General features: G+C 35.2%; 1 protein-coding gene across 5 annotated transcripts in view; it reads right to left on the bottom strand.

Moving 5' to 3' along the window:
• Positions 1–5962: 5962 nt before the first annotated feature.
• Positions 5963–23146, bottom strand: part of LOC122715293 (protein grainyhead) — a 140979-nt gene continuing 123795 nt past the window's right edge. For 4 of the 5 annotated variants that reach the window (XM_043937376.1, XM_043937373.1, XM_043937374.1 and 1 more), the window contains exons 7-15: positions 20324–20583; positions 19013–19181; positions 15407–15518; positions 14962–15056; positions 14631–14801; positions 14312–14497; positions 13092–13541; positions 11263–11327; positions 5963–10085 (exon numbers count right to left, since the gene is read on the bottom strand). In XM_043937376.1, the coding sequence (XP_043793311.1) occupies positions 9800–10085; positions 11263–11327; positions 13092–13541; positions 14312–14497; positions 14631–14801; positions 14962–15056; positions 15407–15518; positions 19013–19181; positions 20324–20583 (1794 nt within the window). In that variant the 3' untranslated portion in view covers positions 5963–9799. The remainder of the gene's footprint in view (positions 10086–11262; positions 11328–13091; positions 13542–14311; positions 14498–14630; positions 14802–14961; positions 15057–15406; positions 15519–19012; positions 19182–20323; positions 20584–23146) is intronic. The other variant, XM_043937378.1, reaches the window with a different exon arrangement.

The following is a 23146-nucleotide window of genomic DNA, read 5'->3' as shown; positions in this document are numbered from 1 at the left end:
AAAGTCTGTTTGCGAAACTTCTTTGTTCAATGGATACACCCGAAGTACGACTTTCTATGTTAGAACTTTTTCGATTCGCATCACGTATTATTTTTACGAGTTCTTGGTAACTAACTAGGATTCATGTAATTTCAGTTGAGAAATTCAACGAAAAATGTTCGAAAGGAACTTGAAAAAATATTTAATTCACTGATAAAAATATTTACCTGATTATTTTCTATAGTAGAATCGTCGTCTGACTGTGGTGTAACGAGCGGAAGTATATTGGAACAACAAATTCCGAAATTCATTTGTCCATTCCCCTTTACATAGCTGCAGGTGTCGTAAACACCAAGAACCCAGCCATCTAGAGCGCTCAAATCGGGAATTTTGAAATATGGATAACATTCTTTGAAGCTGGTGCAACGACCAATCTCTCCTTTTGATGTCAGGCAAGTGTCGCTGTTGGGAATTCCATTCCACAGTATACCACGACTATCTCTCGTCTCAGTTTGGATATCTGTATTACTGGCGGCTGAATGATAAAATGGTACTTTTTAATTTAATTATATTAATCGATGGATTAATTATATCGGCAGAAATATTTTCTTAAAATAGTAATTTCACTCGTCTTTTTCCAAGTCGTTCGTGATCGGTTTATAAACATATTCATCGATGGAAGAATCGTTATAGCGGGAATATAACGCATAGAATCATCTATATGTACATAAACGATGTCTGATACATTGTCTACTGTTGTAATGAATGCAGATCGTCTTCACTATGTAATGTTATGTATTTGTATATTCGTAAGAAAATCATGTGATTGAACGAGAGAAGTTTTTTATTTTTTACTACGTCTCATTAATCTTCGTACAAAACATGTGGGTATTTTTTTATGTTATTATTAAATTAATATTACATCGATTTAAATCGAATGATTTTTAATAATCACTCAATAATATTCTTATATATTGTTTGTTATAAACATAATCTTATTGCGTTCTCTGCTATTCGTACAACAAACAATATTAATTACAGATTAGATGATAGAGAATAATCCAATTTATTTTCGGTAAGATCAAGCCAAATTCGTTATATCATCGAATGTTTTTAAACTGATCGACCGAGACCGAGACATCACAATAGAATTCCATCCAGATTCTTGACAGTGGGTTCGCTGACCCACAGGTTACATGTAGGTGCACACATACAAGACTGGTACGCACGCCTGGAAGACTTCCGTTCGCTGTGTATGGAACACACGCATGTGATCGATCACATGTGATTCTCGTGTATGATTCTCTTCGATTATTCGCATGTTATCATCGCGATAAGCGAAATGCCATCAAGTGTCGTAATCTCGTGTAACGAACTCGAACGAGTTCTTCATCTCCAGTTCTTCAGGTGATTAATACTCAGTCATCAATGAGACGTATAATAATATAGCGAGAGGCTAATCGATGTTATTCATCTACTCTATTCCTTATAAGCATCTAATTATACACTAAAATAGTCATTATATTTCAATTGGAGTTCCATTGTACATCGATCAACCTTGGAAAAAAAGACGAATCTATCAGTTATAGAAAATTAACGAAGTCAAATAATTATTTCTCTAAAATTCCTATTTATCTATTCCTTATTTAATTATTTAATTATTAATGAATTACAATGAATTGAACTAGATTCAAGAAATCATCCACTTACCATCAACGATTACCGCGTTGTCATCATCCTCTCCCCGATGGATCTCTTCTAATGATGACTGGAAATCGATCGATTTACTTTTTGGATCAGCGTAAATGGTATCAGTGATCGTCAAAATCGTGATGACAGTCTGTACAATGAGCAGTAATAGTTTCGTTTTTGACGACGCTCGTTGGAATCGGTCCATTTCAACAGAGAAACGGAAACCACTATCGAGAGAAAAAACGCGCAACGAGGAGAGGATCACGGATGTTTGGGACCCTATGTTACCGGTAGGGATCGTGGAACCGGCACTAAGCTTGCTAAGCTGCTGAATAGCCAGTGCTCGTGCTTATAACGGGCTCGTCCTCCCCTCTCGGTGCTGTTCTTTGCCCCCGGTAGGTTCGATACACAAGTTACCATCGAGTTCTTTTCTCATCTTCTTTTAGAGGACGTGCAAACACCTTAAGGCATCTGCGTGGTACCCATTGCAAGAAAAAGGGTAGGCGGATCCCGTGTATACAGAATCAAAACTGATGGTATGCTAATTTTCGGCAGATTGAAAGATCCGATCGACTCGATTTATTCCGGTTTAGTCACGCGATGGTGATCTCGTGTTAGATGTTTGACTGCTACTTCAGTTTATTTTTTCTTCGCGATATTGTGAATTATATGAATCATTTTAGAATTGGCACTTCCTTTTTTTTTTTTAAAATTAAATTTTACTTTACTTCATATTTTCTATATTTAATAATATTATGTTTTTTTCGTAAAATTATATTTTAAATTTTTTTTTATTGTTTTATTATTTATTTCAAAATTATAATTACAAAATTAATATTATTTCAACTTATTATGATTTTTATATAAAGATTTAAATATCTATTTGCAGTTAATCAAACACAATGTATAAAGAATATTTTTCATATTATATCGAATCGATCACATTGGCTATTCAACCAACATTGATTCGACTTCGAAATACCTGTCAGTCATCCATGATGAGCTCATTTTATAAAACGTCACATCAAATATCCATTTTTTTCTTTTTCGTATCAATGAATCTCTTGATAATTCGATTTATTGATACGGTTCAATGACCATATCTAATTTCGAGTCGGTTGTACTGTTAACCGTTATAAATTAGGAATATATAATCGAATTTGACGATTCATTCGAGAATCACGAGGATACAGTTTCAATAGAAATTCGCTGATTATGTAAGTGGTGTGACAGAACCGGCTCAACCTTGATTTATGTCGTCGCCGATCTTGACGCCAATCGTGACTGTCGAGTTCATAGGCATTTGCATAGAGAGTAAGATCCTCGTGCTGGCCTTGGAGAGGCCGAGGAGAAGACTGCACGTAAGGGACGGCCGTGAACTTGCCAATCTGTGCACCATCGCGAATGCCAACGTAGCGTGCATTTCCCTCTGACCACAATGAATGGAATTTCTTTAAACCTGTTGTATATCGCGTGCTTCGTATCGATCTGATAATTTTCTATCCATTCTTTTTTTTTTTTTTTTTTTTTTTTTAATCCCATTTGCTCGTAAGTACAAATTTGTTTTTGTCGAAATTTATTAATTTTGCGCCTGAAATTTTATAACGAAATATTTTCAAAGTGTTTATTGAAAAATTTTACTCAATGAAATCATCTCGAACATCTGCTATTTTACATTCATGAAATTTGCATATTTCAGATTAATTGATTCAGAGTATTGAGGAGTGTATGTGAAGTTAAGAAAAGAAAACAAGTTTAGACAAGTAAAGATAAAGTAATTTACGGTGAGATTACATATTAATACTTTAATATGCAGTTTATTAAATATTTAAAATTTCTTAATCATTATTCCCTCCCTTTAATAATAACCGTTCATATTTTCAGGTTTCATGATAAGGTTTTCCTCAATTGCGAGAAATTAATATCATGTGATATCAAGTCTTATTATATCAAGTCATATATTCTCTATTGGATATTTAAATTTCAATTGCATTCAATGCGAATTCAATTTTTTATTTTATTAAACGTGCAAAAAATATTATAAATGATAATTCAATATCCGTGACAAATTATATAATAAAATGATTAATGATTGGACGATTTATATTTAATAATGAAAAAAACTTTGTTTTAGTTCGTCGAGGGATATATCAATATTTCTTATTTTATTAATTACGTCCAAGTCTTGCGTGAATAGTTTTTTTCACGAAAATGTGCAGTATCAGGGTGGCAATTTAGTTAAAAAGAATGATAGAAAACAGACCTTGAGATGGACGTAAATTTTACATTCCATAGTTCATTGAACTGCCCTTCAAATGGACAAGGGGATAAAACAAGGTAAGTTTTACTTTTTTTCTCTGACCCTTTTCATTCTTTCTTCAGACGTTAGCCATTAATAATTTGCGTCATCGTTTACCGTAGCTAATTTGCGATTCTTTTTTAATTTTTAGTTATTTATTATATGAGCAAAATATATTAAAACTATAATTGCCATATAATTTTTTCAAAAATTTTTAAACGATATATACGATATTTTCTAAAATGTCATATATCTTTAATGGAATGTAAATTGTTCAAATTAATGGATTCCTTTTAAGATTTTAAGTCTTATTTTGTTTATTTTTTTTAAACAGATTAATATTTTCCAAAATCCCATGATATTTAAATTAATTAATAATTCTATTAATTGATCAAAAGAAGAAAAAATTAAGCAATTGTTATTTTAGATATTTTAAATTTCTCAAAATACCGAAAAACTATTTATATGGCTAAGGGAATTAGGACACAATCATTGATCTTTCTGTTTTGTAAAAAAAACACTTTAGATTTATTGTTAATGGTTATGTTTGAAGAGAATTTTTATAATTCATTTTTAATGACTCACTTTTAATTGCAAACTGTTGTAATGAAAAAAAGAAAAAAGAATCCGTAACTTTGTACGATTACACGAAAAACGTTTTGAACAACGATTAGATCTATTTATTATTCAACTTGTATATGGAATTAGAGAAACTTGTTGTAATGCCAAGTATTCATTTTCCTTTCAAAATCTAATTTGAATATTTAAAAGATTTATTTTTTCTTGTCAGATTGATTTATATCAAGTATCGGTATTAAGATACAGCTATATCAAGATTTCCACTTGATATTCTGTAAGAGAAGGCCAACGTTCTCTTTTGATGATCTCGTTCGATCCATCAATTGATAAACGTAAATCTGTAAATTGTATTCGATTCTTATGATGCATAAAATTTGGTTCAAGATCTTATACTAAGGCTACCATTGGATGTTTTTTCCCTTTGAATGTGAAAACCGGTTGCGTGAGAGCTGCTTTTTATTGTGTAGCTATAATGTATTAAGACATGCCATTAAGTCACTCTTTTTCTGATTTCTGAATCTTAGGAGAATCAAGAAAGGTGGCATGATAAGAATATTTTCAAATAAATCGTATAAACAAATAATATTCTGAGCATAAAATTAATGGAAGAAATTCGAATGTCTTTTGATAATGATTTTTATTAACGATTTATGGAAATCTTACTGATGATTAGATATTAATATAATATTGAAAAAAAAGAATAAGAAATATTAAATCTTATTTAAAGCAATTATGTAATTTCAATAATTATTGTATGAAATAATTATTATTCTGTATTGATATATTATCGGCTGTAAAAAATCTTTAATAGACATCGATTGAAGAATCAATAATTGACATCAGGGCCACTGTCCCGCTACAAGGTCGTATATTCCCTCATGGTCGCCACAGTGTCTACGTATACTACGATTGGTGATGAATGCATATATTAGAGTTCCAGTAGAAGGTAGCAAATTTATGAATCGTATATAAACTTATGTAAATTTTATAAAATATATGGGATACTTGATACTATTTAAAGATATTATTATGACAGAATTAGAATGTGAGAATTTTATCAGATAAAAATATGTTGATCGACGTTTATAAATGTTTTTTTTTCAACATAACACGATAGTTTAAAAATTTATTATATGATACATAAACAAAGTTCCATTTTTGTAAATGGATGTTATAAAAATAACTATAAATTAAAATTCCAGCATCGAGAAAACGTTCAAACGATTTAGAAAGTTTACTGTGTGTAATAATCATTTCAAAATGATCTCCAAGTGATTTTAATAGCTTCAAATGATCTTAAGAATAACTTGAGATAGATCAAGTAAGTTGATATAATATATAATAGAGATTAAATAAATCTCGAATGAACAACTTTATAAATTTTTGAATGAAAGGAACAATAAAAACTCGCAATTTATAAAACGTACTAATATAATATTTATTGTTTGCAATAAACAGCGTAATATAATATCACCTCTGGCACAATCTCACGATGGCAAGACAACGCGAAAACGGTATTATATTTCGATATTCTCGCATCATTTTTATCTGATTCCGCAACTTGTCCGGCTTCAAGATCCTTTAACAAAACAGTACAGTACGCGCGCATCAGCCCGAAATCGGCCGGTTTCAACATTCCTCCTCTTACACGGCTACATTTCTAACAAAATAAAGGCGAAGCCTGTGGATTCGTTTCGCATCGCCGTTTATGTCGCTTTAAGTACGATATCGAGACGGCTGGGAAACGATCACGAGAAGACCACATACTCGCTTCATGTTGCTATGCGATATATTTCTAATAACGCGTTAACACGAGGAAAAGGAGAGGAAAAAAAAAAAAAAAAAAAAAAAAAAAGAAAATACAAAAAATGATTGATTGATCAATCTTCTACTCTACTCTAATGTTTATTCACCGGTCTTCTAATCGCGATTGAGATCTCCTCGTGACTGTAACACGGCTGCCTTTCATGATATATCATTAATTAATAATATTAATAAACGTAAAGGATTATAAGGGATGATACGATAGCAAATAAAAATCGTTCATCGGCAAAATCGTTCTCTAATGCACACATGCACGAATCTCTTGCGAGATCTACATCTGTAAATAACGAAGAAAATAATAATTAGGCGATCGAAAGGTGTTCAGGGTGGATAGTTATTATGATGTAAGATTGTTTGATGAAGTTGGAAGTTGGAAGGCTAGGGGAAAATATCGATTACGAATAAAAAAGAAAAAAAAAATGTCATGGAGTAACACTAACAAATTTTCGTACGATCGTTGGACACGACTCTCTTTTTTTTCAAGCATACTGATTATTTCTTCCATTCATTCTTACTACTATCGCTCTGCCTTTTTCTCTCCTTCCTCCCTTTTTTTTTTTTACCTCTGTTACGATTTTTTTTATTCTCATTCTCGCACCATGAATACACGCATTCCTTGTATAAAAAATAATAATTATTATAATAATATACGTATTACGTAGCTCTAGTCAATAGAATCAAATAATATTAATAATATCAAACTATATGCTGTCTTGCAGATAGATGTAACAAAATATAGTACTCATATAATAATATGCATTTTACAAGCGTATTTTGATCCTTGCTTTGATATTGGTGTTGTGATACATGTATAGGATGTGTATATGTTTATTTAATTATTCATTCTTTTTTTTTTTTTTTTTTTTTTTTTTTTTTTTTTTTTTTTTTTTTTTTTTTTTTTTGCCTTTTCACATAAGAACAAAAAAATGAAGACAACAGTGATGCAGTCATGATCGCGATGCATTCTAGTCCAACCTAAATGCGAACTAATTACTAATTTTTAATTTTTAAGATGAGTGTATGTGCGTAAATGTGTGTACGTGTATGTATACGTGTGCACGACATGTAATTTTACAATAAAAATCACGCGATGTGTGTGATGATGAAATGATTCGTTTTTACCAGTGGCACGTTAATGTTGTCTCACCTTAAAAAGAAAAAAAAAAAAAAATGATAATATAACCAAAGGCTATTGACAATTTTTAATATCTTGTCGCTCGTTTCAGATTCTACGACGTTGCAGAGAATCATTGGTTATGATCATTGTATATTCCGTTTCTGCCATAATCAAGATAAACTTGGGTTTCATGGGGTTTATACGTTAAAATAAAAACCCTTCGAGAACGACTGATAGTTTTTAATTATGGAAACTTATAAACGGATATATATATTTTCTAAAAATCATTTTAATAAAATATATTCTTTAAAATTCTTATTTCATTTATGTATTTTTTTCAGGGAATTTCATGTTCTACTGGAAATATCTGTTCTCAAAGAATTATCTTCAACAAAATAATATTCTTAAGATACCGATGTAATGCATTTGTCTATCTTAAATATTGCAATATTTGTTGCAATGGTGATCCACTACGGCGGATGAACGTATGTTTTCTCTTCTATTTCAATCTCGACGAAAAAACAGAAAAAAGATTACGTATTTCAATGAGTAATACTTGTTCTTTGTATAATATCAAACGATCCTGGGATAGTCAAGAGGATTCTGAAATGATAGCAAAATATTTAAGGAAGTATTAAATCGATGCTATTCAATAGATTTTCGATTAATTCCGTATATAAATAATAATAATAATAATAATGATATAAAACAGTTGATGCAAAAAAAAAAAAAGGAGAAGGAGATGGTTTAAACGTTCCTTCGATTAATCTGGAATATTGGAAATGGGAAATAAGAATCTTTGAATGTTCAAACTGGTGGTATGAAACTATTTAGTCCGCTCGAGAATCTTAATCAAGAACTTACTTTATAGTTGAACGTGTATGAGCGCAACATTATAAAGAGATAAAATGCTCGATGGCACCCGTCTATCTTGGAATGGCGACGTTCAAAGTTATATTTCTATCTCTACGTACAAGTCTTGGTATAAAATAAGCTTGCTTCGTGCACGTCGATTGGTCGAAATACCGACCATCGGTTTTTCTAAACGTATAAACAAGTATTTAAACTCTAAAACCGACGATTACAATAAAATAGAGTGGCATTTTTTTTTATCATATACATCTATACGTCATACGTATGTAATATATATATATATAATATATATATATATATATATATATAAATCTATAACTTAATATTTAACGGGGATAAGGGCGGGAATTTCTTAAATCAATTTTGATTGATTTACATGCAGCCATCGTGTTTCAATTACGATGCCAACGGTACTCTATAAGCTAACAACCATCGATATAAATTGTTCACAAATGAAAACAAACAAAAAAAAAAAAATTATAATATAAAAAACGAGTCGCCTTGCATGGTTAGAAATATATTTCTTCGCGATTTTATGCTTCGTATTAAAAAATGTTTAAATGCGTATACAGATTGTTCGATCGTTACATTTCGTGCATACGAGGTATGTTTTTTTTTTTTTTGAATTATAAATTCTTCGAAGATCAAGAGTGTCGATGTTGAACCAGTATTTTCACGAAGAAAATTCGAAACATACAAAAGAGAAAAAAAAAAATATCGATAAATAAAGTTTTGTATATATCTTCGAAATCAATTCATATTCGAATCGATCAAACATCACCCTGTATCCACGAAATTCTCTACATCGTCGAAACTATCTGTATATCGATCTAACAGACACGATCATTCAAAACGTTACACAAGACGATCACTATCAACTAACGATTGTTTTTCTTTCCCTTTTTTTTTGACTTCTTGTATTCTTGTACGATATGAAGAACAGTTCTGAATTTCCTTCTCGTGTTTCATTTAAGTTCGACTTGTGACACGTAGTCCAAAAACTCGTGGATAACTCAACTTGGACATTCTTCTCTCCTAAGTTTTCTTCTTTCTTCGTAAATTTGTTTCTTAAAGATAAACACTGGTGGGGTAAAGTGGCAATTGATTATTCATCATCATTCACCGAAATCCTCTTCTCTATCTTCCATTTTTCTTCTTCTCCTTCTTCCACTTGCACTCGACGCGATTTCTTCAAAAAAGCAGGTCCCTGAAGAGCTTTTTCTGGTCGAACTGTCCAATAATTCTTATTACATTGCACCGTGTCGACGATTTCTCGCGACCGTCGACGGTTGCCTTTCTCTCTCTCTCCCTCTCTCTCTCTCTCTCTCTCTCTCTCTCTCTCTCAGACTTATTTACACAAAACGACGAAAGCCACGTACGATGTAATTACATCCATTTTTCTTCATCTTCTTTGTGCTTTCGGCGAGGCGAAAGGTTCACGTGTTGCCGCTCTCGTGAACGTGCGCGTGGCCATGCGCGGAATTGAGGGGCGAGTGAGCTATGTGCGCCGACGCCGAGGGTAGTTCGATCAGGGTGACGTCGTATCCCGCGGTGGCGGCTTGATCACTTGGATCACCAGGATCACCAGGTGATCCAGGATTGGCCGGATTGCGCTCGTTGCTCGGATCTGGATTCGGCACTCGGGAATGGGTTACCTCCAGCAGGAACAGGTCCTCGTCCACGTAATATCGGATCATATCGTCGTCAATTTTCGCTGTAATTCTGTAACATGAGGAGAAAACGACGATTAAAGAGGGTGGACAGAGTAGGAACGAGGTTAAAAAACCCTGCTTAAAATCGAGGGACGAATATTGGACGAACGAACGGAGAAAAAAAAAAAAAANAAAAAAAAAAAAAAGAAATCGAAGAGAAAAATATATAGATTGAATAATAATAATATAATAGAGAAACGATTTTGAACGACACGATCATGATACAATGAGAGATCGTACGTATGGGTTTCATTGTGTTTCGTATTGATCGGGCAGGAAAGAAGAGTGAAAACGAGGAAAGTCTATTCTGCCTACAATCTTTCGATGTTACGATTGATATATTTCAAGCAGAGCACGAGTCTCTTTGGTTCGCGTTCATGGTACGACAGATCTTGATGTTTTATGTATTGGCAAAGAATTAATATCGATTCTATTCGATATCGAAATGATTCCAAGAATCTGTCGATCGCATCAACGCAATGATTTCAAAGTCATGGAAGAACAAAATTCTGGATTCTATTCTGCCCGAAAATGAAAGTAAACGAATAATCTTCCCATTCCCAAATGAAAGAGTGAAGAGAAACGAGAGAGTCGAATGAGAGTGAATATGCGTGATGAGAGATATACAGGCATGCGTTGGTCCAGACTAACAAGTATCGTGTAAGAAAGCGAGCAAACAAATATGCGTGAGCAGTTGTGACAGAAGAAAAATAAAGGACAGAGGGGGGAGATTAGTGGATTAGTCGAGTGTAAAGTCGAGGAAGACGCATGGGAGCTCTGATGTTGTTGAATCGATATATACGCAACGACAAGGATTCTGCAAGATGATATGCGAACAACGAAAAAAAAAAAAAAAAAAAAANAAAAAAAAAAGAGAGAAGAAGAAATAAAAATAATGACGACGAGAGAGATCAGCAGTGTACCAATCAGGAGAAGAAGCAATTAGAGGAGAGAGAGAGAGAGAGAGAGAGAGAAAGAGATATATGTATACGTGGACAAAGACAGTAAAAAATAACTATCGATTGGTATGGTAGTCGAGGTGGTATGCATAAGGTGGTGTGAGGTTTTGGAAGTAAGGACAGACTAGCAAACCAGGCAACGGAGAGAGTCAGGCAATGTCACCGTTATGGCATGCACTACTGTGTGGGCGGTGCATGCAAGTAAAGATGACACTCTACTAAACTTACCCCTTTGTGTTTTTGCGATAGAGGTTATTAATACTCGAGGATGCAATTTTGTACTTTGACTCAATCTGTAAAATAGAAAAAAGTAGAACATTAGAATTTTGACAGTGCTTGCGGACCATCGGTCTGGGTACTCGATAACCGAAGAGCTTTCTTTTCTTTTCCTTTCAATTATTTCTTTTCTATCTTTACGTTACGACGTGACGCGGCGCTTATTGAAAGGACAGATATCGAGAGTAGAGTGAAATTAACATTGATGGATCAAAAAAAAAAAAAGGAGAAGACACGTAGAGATAATTTGGAAAAAAAAAGAAAATGAAGGAGAGAAGAAGGAGAGAAAAAAAGAAACGAGAAACTATATATATATATATATAGAGAGAGAGAGAGAGAGAAAGAGAGAGAAAAAAGGATCTCTCGTTGTCTGTGGATAGAAAAATCATTGAACGAAATCAATTTCAATTGGTTAGCACGATCGATCTGCATGGAGAAATGGAAATCCGTTTCTGCGGAAGCGGAAAAAATTCGATAAATTACGGAGAGAAAGGAGGACGCGGTAACAGAGAGAAAGAGAGAAAGAGAGAGAGAGAGAGAGAGAGAGAGACGGTTTTCTTTTCCACTTTTTTCTTCTGCCACATCTGATCGTTATTAAAACAATATGACCTTGCATACGTGTCAATAATGTCCAATAAAAAGTTAAAAAGTGAGAAAAAAAAAAAATAAAATATCGGCACCTCTAACGTTGAAACCAATCGATCGTTTCTCGCGATCACAGGGGTTAATGATCCGTGCGCGTGTGATTCATCGCGCTCCGATCCATATTAATTATTGTAAGGATTTTGGAGGAATGATGCATGCGCGTTAATATTAATATCAGCGTAATGAAACGGTGCAATAGGATATTAATAAAATGGTGTAGTATGCCTTCACATGCATAGCTAATATTTATATCTATATAGATACATATGTGTATGTGTGTGTGTGTGTGTGTGTGTGTTTCGTGTTATTCTCGCGCATCACTCATTATTCATACCAGGGATATGTCGAATCGAATACGATCTCGTGAAAACGTAATAAATTGGCCCTGTCAAGATATCGCCAGGTTTAAGTCGAAACCTTTCCGTATGTCACTTTCTAGTCGTGGATTTGTTGACCGTACTGCTTTCGAAATATTCTATCATACTTGTCAGTAGAGATAGAGATAGACCTTGAATCAAACTGATATCGCCGTTTCTCGAACGCACCTGGGCTTAACAACTTATGCAACAACGTTCCAACGTTCGTGTCATTTCTGTGTGCAGATTCGCGTAATTTCACCGTTTTCCTGCCCTTTAGAAACCCGACCCCGAGAAGTGTCGAAGTTTCGACGCCGATCGACACGATTACGGCTTGCAACTTTTTTGATCTACCGCGATTATTATATAAATTTCTACTCCTCACTCGTTTCACTGCGCGTTTACGACGAAGTATTTAAAATCGTGGCGAAACAAGTGAGTCGACAATAAAATGAAATAAAATATGATCCTGATTTCGAGATTTCATTTTCAACGAACTTTTCTTCCAACAGGGAAATCTTCGTGGAAAACAACTTTCATCCGACATATCTCGACGTATCTCTGCAACGCGAGAATCATCTGTTCGACTTTTGATAAATTCTAAACAGTACGATTAATCAAATATAAATATCTCGATTATTAATTTCGACATTTTTGCAGAAGAAAGAAACTGACACAACGAGTGATCTGCGCGTGTATTTATCTAATTGTGAGTGTCTTGGATTGTTGCTAATGTGATGTGTAATGTTCGATAATAAAAAATCCTTGGCGTTTTCTTACAGCGTTCAACAATCCTTGAACGGTCGGCGGTGTGACGTGCAGCGGCGTGTACACGTCCTCGGACTCCTGGCGAACGTACAGCATCACTCGTTCCTCGGCGTCGGTTGGACGTAGATGAGGCGGTTGCTGTTGCAGATGCAGCCGGTTCCCGACCCCGGACACCACCGTTCCGGCGAGGCCTTGCTGCACCCCCTGCAGCACCGAGCCTTGCAGCTCCTGCACCTGCATCAGCAACGAGTCCTTCTTGTCGTGTAGGCTAGTCAGATTGTCGGGCGGAAAGTGGTTGTGGAACTTGAGGGCTGGCAAGCTGGGTCTGCCGCAGGCGGGATAAGGGCTGCTGCCCCCCGCCTTCAATCCTCCGCCCTCGCCATTACTCAGGGACGATGTGTCTGTATCGCCACCGCCCCCGCCGCCACCTCCGTAGAAGCCCGACAACTCCATCGTCGAAAACTGTCGTGGAACAAGAAATATATATTTTTCCATCCCTTTTACGAACGAGCTACTTTGGTACATGAGCTACAAGCTTTTTATTATGCTTGTAATATTAATATTTCTAATATTTCTAAAACTAAGAAATTCGAATTTTTCTAGTTATAGATATATGAGTTTGTATAAATTTTTACTCTTTTTTATTCAGTGTTCAGAGAATTTTGTATTTGCTGTCGAAGTATATATATATATATGTATTTCTTTTTTCAGATGCTGAATAATTGGCTTTTTCAATCGATACTGCTCGTTCCCGGAACGTTTGTTACGGTTTTTGTTATGGCGATGTAAGAGTTGCGGTTAGTGGAGAATTTTGGCGATGTTGAGAGCAGAGGATTGTGGTGGATACTACGCAAATATTTGGGGGCTAAGAATTATTTGGTTAGTTCGTTTTCTTTCGCAAATTGCAAATTATAACTAATTTTTGAGAACGACTAACACATTCACGATTTTCGCGTTCGATAATTCAATGTGATTTTGATAGTGTAAGTGTCCGTGAAAGTGTTAGTGTTCAATTAGTAAAGAGTAATTTTTTTTTTTTTACAGGAGAAAATGAAACAGTGTTTCCAAGCTAGATACAATATTCTCTTGACTACGATCTTCTCTTTGTGTTTCAAGAAAAGCATCGTCATGCTCGTGTCCATATAAAGTCAAAAAATAAAATAAAATAAAATATATATAGTATAGTTAAACACTTTTTTAAACTTTCATCCAATCAGAATCTTAAGAAGTACCTTGTCTATAGTGTGTTCCGCTGGTGGAGAGAAGAGGACCGGAGGTTTATGAAGATCGACCATGGAGTAAAATTCGCTGCGTTCCGTGACGGAATGATAGAGCTCGTCGAGCTTTTTTCTACCGGTCGCCGTCATCTTTCTCTTCGCTGCTCTCCTCTCCTCGTCACGAGTCTTCCTTTCAGCTCCCTGTGCATAAATAACACCAAGATGATTCATGAGATTGGCTAGTTGGTATGATTTTTCTTTTTATTTCGAATCGTTCGTTAAACGAGACGTAACGAGATTGGAAGAGGGTCGAAAGACACAGAAGAATAGCTACCTTGTCGCAAAACACTTTAATCTGGCAATAGCCGCGATGCGAGGGTGGTGTGTAAGTGTGAGCGTGTGGCGGTGGGTCTTCGTACGTGTCCACCTGGATATGCAAAGGCAATCCTTTCACGCCTTTTTGACTGGAGAAGTCAGTGCTTAGACATTGCACGGCCACGTTGATCTGTAATACACGGAGAATACATGGAAAATCATTCGTATAAAATACAGAGACTTTTCGCGTATGGCTCTAAACCGAATGAATAAGCACAGTTCCATTTAAGTCCCTCAGATTGTTAAATGCAAATGGAATCTCTTTAATGAATGATGAAGGACTCTTATACCTTCGCCGAGGATTCGAGTGGGTTCCAATAAACGGCAATCGCATTGTGTGCAACTTCTTCTATGCAGCCCACCAGTCCCACGCTGTTCTTCGTGTCTGTAATGGTATAAATTGTTGTTAGAGTTGCAAATCATTCTATGATGCCTTGAAAGAGCATCATGGTCTTTTATTTTCTATTCAATTTTATTCGTTTGCTCATGGTCAACGATACGATTCAGTGACTTAATCTTACCAAATATATTAGGATCATCCTTTATCAAGCGGCTTGTGCGAAAAAAAATGATAATTAAAATGTAAATATAATATAATAACAATGTATTTATTGAAATTAATTTTAGTTTGTTCAATACGATTATTAAAAGATAATTGGAATTTTGATTTGAATCGATTTGTTTAAGGTTGATTTAATGGTGGATGAACTTGGTGATTCTACACGCTTTACTTACCAGCATCGAGGATACGTTGCTTGACAGAATGTTGCCTTCCGTGCCAGAACTGCCACGCCTTAATCTCGTCTTCTGGGCTCTTCTCTTCTCGGAACATCAACATTACTACGCTCTGTGCGACAAAACATCAAGAAACGCGTAAGTACTTTATTAAGCGTGATACTATAAGGACAGATGAATGGTTTCCGCTCTGACGCGTTTACTTATATTTTTTTCATCTTTTTTCAGCCATGGCTTAAGTAACTTTTTCGTTACTAACTCTTGCAATTCCTGTTTTATCGTTTTATCGTTAAATTTAAGGATGCGCATATCTTTTTACAACTATTATCACCAACAGTTTTTCTTTCGGTTAAATTTAACATATAATTGTAACTATTATCTTATTTTGCAATTTCTTTTGATAAACTGATACGCGAAACTACTCATCTATTTACAATTAGCTTCGATATCTGTAGATCTAAATAGGCATAAAGCTGTAATAATAATCAACTCGCATTAAGAAGGTGATGGTTACGAACATTTGATAGCATATATAGAATCACTGAATGAGTACAAAAGTGACTATAATTTAAGGCTTTGAATACAAATATGTATTTATTCAACTTGAAACGATAAACAATAATCTTTCTTATCCTTTATTTTTAATTATTATTTTTACAAATTACAATTGGATATAGAATATTAAAAAGGATACATAATAAAAAATTAACTGTGCCTGGAGAAATACGTGAAAAAGTCGATTACCGCGGTTGAATCGAGAGGTTAAATCTTTCTTGGTATATCGTGTCGCTATGCAGAAGTGAGTTCGAACGTACGCACAATTACATGGATCATAAATTACACGGTAGCGTATAATTATGTAACGTAGATTATAGATAGATTATAGATTCCAACATCGACAGGCTACAATGAATGGACTATCCGGTGCCTATCCACGGAATTTTTCAAATTTAAAGCATAATGACGAGCACGACACGATTCTCAGTAAGTATCATTTATCCACAATGATCCTTCGAGGGACGAAACAATGCTCAGTCGGTAACGGAACACCGTCGAGAAATTTGCTGACACATCGGTCGCACGAAACGCGAAATTCGCGTGAGCGTGACATAGGACACGCTCGAGCGAGCAGCAGTGCACATACACATGCATATAAATCACGCTGCACCATATAATCCAGTAGCATAAATTGCACCATTCGACACTACTAATTCCCAATAAACGGTCGTGTATCCTTAGATAACCGCGTTTTCAACATTTTTTCATTGGCAATATGTCCAGTTGGGTGATCGTGATTCATTGGTAAAAATATCTAAAACGGGTGAAGTGTAATTACATTGATTAATTGAGAAAGACAACTTGCCCGCCATTTTTGTATTTCGCGCTTTCTTTCGCGCCTGATATCGAACGATTAATCGAACGATTAATCGAACGATTCTAACGTTCGATTAATATGGCGGGTTTCGATAGTTTATAGCAAGTCGCGTTACATCGCGTTGCGTTGCGTCGTGTCGCATCATATAATTACGGAATATAAAGTTTTTCTATACAAAATTGTGAAAAAAAAGTTTTATAGTTCTTAAGAGTGTATAAAAACTAAGATAGAAGATATTCAAGAATTTCAGACTGCAGTCAATTTATCAAGAAAACGTTGTTAATAATTTTCTTACGGGTGAGGCTAAGAGAATAAATCTTCATGATTGCAATCATTTTCGTTGAAGGGATAAAATTATCATTTTAAATTTTAACAAGCTTGAAAATTTTTAAATATTCGAATATTCAAACGCTGTATAATAGTTAATACGATATATGATAATACGATTTGATAGAAAGAGAAAAATTGTTATTGGAATATTATCAAATTCATAATAGACTATGTATGTAATACATAGTGTGCGTGACCAATGAGAATAGAGACTTCTATCGCATATTTATTCAGTTCCTTATTGTCCCGCCATTTAAACCATGAGATCAGATAACTTTAACCTTCGCGAACCAGTTACAACACGTGTCCTCGGGCCATTTTCGCGGGTTAATGTTTCTACCATGAGTTACATACAGATTGTCGACAAATAATTTAGAATCAGGCAATCATTTAATAGTATATCGGTGGTATGGTAGTGCCAATGAAAAATCAGCGTTGCTCAGCCGCCAATGATAAGGCTTCACGTGAGCGTGACATCGGTTGCCGCGACAGAAGCACGCTTCACTGCGCAGATTGGTGCGCACCCGTGTTCGCTAGCGACGCCAAGAAGAATTTTTCGTGATTCGGGTGAATGAACGAAGAATTGTGTGCTGCACAAGGAAATAGTTTTATCGATAGACCAAAATTAACGTGAAAGAAGACGGAGAAAGTGTTTGATGCAGAGAGAATCAGTTTGTGAAAGCAACAAGAGAAATGTATACGTTACGACAAATCGACAGGCATAATGTAAGATGAATACGCAGAAGAATGGAAGTCGAAGCTATAAGAAAACAAGGATTTGAACGAGACGGGGAAAGTAGAGGATAGTTATGAGTAAATACTACAGAGATACAAGAAAGAAAAACAACAATACCAGAGCAAATGGGAGCGAACAAAGGAGGAGAACAACACCAGTAAAAAAGGTAAGTGGATAGAGTAAGATAAAGTAATAGAGGGGAAGTAAGTAAATAAATGATGAATTTGTACTTGTGAGTTTCTGCTTGCGTGTATACATGTATATAGCTAGTTCGTTCGATTTGCTACGCGGCTAGACGCTCGATTAGCAATTAACAAGGAAGTCGTAACTCCTAGCGAAGGGGATAGGGAAAGGGGAGAAAAGAATCGGCAACTTTATCAGAATGGAAATTGCTAACGGTGCGCCATACTGCCAATTAGAGCCGCGAGAACAAACGACCTCGTCCGACTTCTTCTTTCGATGCAAGCGTCTCGACGAGCTGCATGAATTCTATTGCTCGTAGGAGTCGGAGATCCAGTACGTAATGCTATGCATAGTCCTAATGCGATTTAAGAGGAATACCACTGCATAACGATATTATACATAGTGCATTGCATATGTGTCGTGTTATATATGTTATATTTTATAGCCGACCGATTTTTGGCGCCACATGTACAACGTATCTTGTACGCTGCTTATTATAGTGAACGCTAGAGGGCAATTGTCTTAAACTTTGAAACATTGAGAGTTGAATGTATATTTCTTGTTATAAATATGCCAATTTTTTTTATGGCAACGTGATTATTTTTAAAAGTATTAAAAAATTTTTTTTATTATATTTTATTTTGAAACAAGCAATTTTTCAATATATTTATCATTACTGACATTATATTTATAACTCACAAACATTACATATTAATTATAGCTGAACAAAAACAATATAAGACTTTATAATTATACGTAATTCATTCCGATTATATTTTTATTCCGTTGGTCAGAATCAAAGTTTAGATCGTAAGTTAGATAGAAAATTTTCAAACTAGATTCGAAATGATATATATATAGATAATAATAATAATTCAATCAATCGTATAATTATTATAAAATTATATGATTAATTGTAAATTTATGATAAGTATCTTAGTTAATTGTATTCGTGTTTCTTCTTAATAATATTTAATTTTACCTTAACAGTCTGGCCAGCCTTTAAAGAAGGTTTGTCAGGATCAGGAACATAGTCTAGCGTGATTCCATAGAATTGTCCTTTATTAATATACGTGATTCTATCGTCCTCTCGACGCTGCGACGTGCTAATTGGTGACTCTAGATGATATTTGAATCCATAGGCGGAGAATCTGCATTTAGAATATTAAAAATGTAATCATTCTTTATTCATTGAAATAATTTAACGTATATTCTAATAATATATTGATTTATCGACATATATAGAAAAAAATATAAGGATTTGATCATGTCAATGCGTGAATGAATAAATAATTTTGTTATCTGTTTATCTATAGAAAATATTTAATTTTCATATATTAAGATACAATTACAATAATATTCATAATCATGAAATCATTTTTAATTTTTTTATCAAATAGTAAAAAAAAACAAAGATATGATGTGACGTTGAAATAATTTATACTTTTATATTTTTATATTTTTGCAATTTTATTTTTACTGAATCTTATTTAACTCGTTCCATGAATATTTCATAGAATATTTGCGGTTTTCGTTGCAAATGAATGACGTCAGTTGTCACAACTGATGCGCATCTGAAATTGTTTCTTAATCTTTCACATCGACAATTATATCGATACGCGTATTTTATTTTCCATTTCAATTAAAAATCTTTATTTGATATTTTGAAAACGATTCTAAGAATCCTCTTAATTTCTTGCCCCATTGAATCATCATCTTTTCCGAATTATTTCAAACTTTCACGATTGAAATCCCCGAGAAACCGATTTTCAACATCTCATTACGCGACGTTACTCTGGCTACTGGTTTCTCCCGCTGCGATTAACTCAGTCTAGCCACTCTAAATATAGTGCCGCGAAAAGCGAAATAAAAGGCGCGATTATCCTTATCCGAAGGAAGCTTTTCCCCAGTGGCGGAATGACGGCCTATCGCGGTATAAACGGCCAACTTTTCGCCGCCGACCTATTATCTTTATCTTGCGCGACGACACGCGTCTCCGTTTCGTATTTGCCGCGTTTTTTCCATTCCACCTGGTGGAGAACAACCAGGACAGTGGCTTGCGAGCCGATAACCGAGCCTGGCCCGGGTGAATGGCCTGCAAACACATTCTGCTCCTGTTTGCACCGACGCCTACCCGCGGAGCGCTTTATTACGATTTCTGTCTGTATAGGTTATAATACAACGATAAGATTCGTTCTTATCGTTCGAGAATCCTTTTCCTATTTTCGTGGACGAGGCAATTATATTATTTCGTGCCATTCACTTCCGGGAAACGAATTTATAGATTACTTACATTTTTGGTATCTGGATTTTGTCCGCGTCGTTCTGCCTTCCAAAATCGTGCCAAGGCCGCGACCTCGGAGGATTCGGGTTAGGATTGGAGTTGGTCGCCGCAGAGGACACCAAAGCTCCCCGTTGCACCTGTGCTTGCGCGTGGCTTTGCTGTAGCTGTAGCTGCAATGGTTGGTGGTGTATAACAGCACCGCTCTCGAGAACCACAGCAGCTCCAGCGGCCGTTCCACCGGGACATAATTCCGTGTAGTCGAACGAGGACTGCATAAAGAATAACGATTCTTGTTAACAATACATGTACAAGTAAGAGGCGGCAAAAATCTTTCTACGCTTTCGTGTAACAGATATACTTGGCTTTCCCTCCCCCTTTCCCCTCTCCTTCCTTCAGGATTCAATAATTGCCAGTCTCTAAATAGAAATTGTGCACATCTCAGAAATCTGCTGTGAAAACGCTGACAAGCTATTCACGCTCGTTTCCTCAATTATTAACCCTTAACCGATAGGGTCAAACAGTGCTTACGTAACTGGCAGCATCTCGGTAACAACCAGTTTCTCATGAACTTTATCTAAATAAACGCTACCGCATTTACTTCCACTCCGAATTCTACTCGCAGGTTTTTTTCTATCTTTTTTCTTTTCTTTTTTTCTTCTTAAAAATGAAACGATTCCTTTAAATTCCTTATTTGCCTCGAGTTTTAGAAATATTTTATTACTCTCCTCGCAGAGTTCAGAGTTCCATCATCTTCTAATGATTAATAATGAAATTACAGAAATTATTTGCATCCATGGCTGCAAATTTTTTCTCTGTATATTTCAATCGTTCGTCCCCCAATCGGAGGCGAAGAAAAGGAAAAAGGCCGCGAGTAGAACAGGCCATTGCGGTCTCGTAAAATTGAGCAGGGCCGGCCGCACGCGATCTCACCCGGTGGTTTGTTAATAAGAGGCCCTCGGAACGGTTTATTCCCTCGTACGTCTTCATACGAGAGTTCTTCCCTGAGAGGAAACCCTGGTTGGATGCATGTAACACGGTTACCGCAGCTCGTTACTCGACCTGATGAACGGCATCGCGGAACCCATCCATCCAGTCCAAGGATCAACGAGATCCAAAGTATCAACGAGATCATCTTTGTTGCGCTTTTTTCCCCTCCTCGAACAAACCTCCCTCTGTCCGAGTTATCCACTAGAATCAATAATCCATGATGGCGGTTACCGGCCATCCATAATTAGGAATAATAACATCTCCTCCCCCTTCTCTCTCCCTCCGTTTTTCCATCCTTATCTCATTCGTTTCTCGAGTTATACGACTAATTATAGGGATAGAGCCTGGTGGATCTAGTGGTTTTAATTGAATTTATAGCGGATCCACCACGAACCAGACCAACGTGATGTAAATACGATATGAAAAACGTATTACACGATATTCTATAATGCTCGTTTGTTCGCTCGAATTAATCCGTATGAAACGCGATTAATTTAATAAATTTACGAGGGGAGTTTTTTTGACAGTAACCAAGTACGCGGTATATTTGTATAACGGTATTGGATTGTAATTTCTAGATAGGCCTTCTCTCTAATAATTCTAGAAAAATTTTGTTGTCTTTAAAGAGCGTGGTCGTTTTCGATTTTTATTATCGCTCGATTATTTTTTTCTCGTTCCTCCAGTTTCGATTTTTTCCCTTTTTCTTCTCATTCTAATTGCATTGGAAGGCGGAGTCGTTTTTATGGTATTATCTTAATTAGTATTCCCTAGCGATATATTCTTCTACGCAACACACTTGGAACACGTGTTTTCGCATACATGTGTTTTTGCACACGATATCTCGTGGAGAGAAACTTTTGCTCGAATACGATTAACGTACGGACGGGCCAGCAACATGATCGACGATTTACATACGTGACTAATTCGTCTCGGTTTATTATCCAGTAAGTTTTTTCCCATCTCCATTCTTTGTTTTATTCTTGGTCCCGATATCTATTGCGATTTCTATTGCATAACGTGGCACGCGAGTTGGACACGAGATTCAATAAAGATTGATAGCGAAATTGCAGGATCGCCTGGGTTGGCGATCGAAAAATTACGCGCAATTGCTTGATAGTGCGAAATTACGAAAAATGGAAATAAGGAAAAAATTGTACGGTTGTCTGTCCTGGTCGTTTTCGTTTAAACACTCTTAATGATCGGTTTAAGTATTTATTGAGACGCGATATCGTGCGTTTCAATTTTGTTTTTTTTTTTTTATACATCGAATCTGCGATGCGTATTTTTAATCTTAGCTGTTGAACGGTCGATGAATCGAAACAAATTCGAAATTATGGTAAATTATGCGCTCTTTTTTCTTTAATTTTATTTAAAGCGTTAAATTTCGATTCGATAAAATGAACGTTCGATTCTTTTTTCTCTCTTTTTTTTCGGCTATAAGATCACAAGAATGTTATATTATTTTTCAATCCAGCCTTTAATTCGTATCTTTGACGAAATCGATTTGTTCCACTCCATTAATGATTGCTAACTCAGATTATAATAATAAGACGATTGAAACGAAGTTTTAAGATGTATTTTTGAAATGTAAAATATTTCGTCCGACCAAAGTCATTAAACCACGAGAAAAGGAGAGAAAAGAGAGAAATACTTAAATAAGCTTCAATTTTTCTAAGGATCACTAATAAAAAATAAATTAATAAAAAATAAATTTTTCGTACAATGTTATAAATTTTCGCGGAATTTCACTTCGAATATTGAATCTCGAAAATGGACGAAAAAAAAGGAAGAAGTTTAAAAGCAACACAAGTTTTGCAAAATTCTCTTCTCGTATCCACCGACCTC

The sequence above is a fragment of the Apis laboriosa genome, unplaced genomic scaffold, assembly GCF_014066325.1.
Source record: "Apis laboriosa isolate Shangri-la unplaced genomic scaffold, ASM1406632v1 scaffold34_cov151, whole genome shotgun sequence".
Lineage (NCBI taxonomy): Eukaryota > Metazoa > Arthropoda > Insecta > Hymenoptera > Apidae > Apis > Apis laboriosa.
This window is presented reverse-complemented; position numbering and strand designations above follow the sequence as displayed.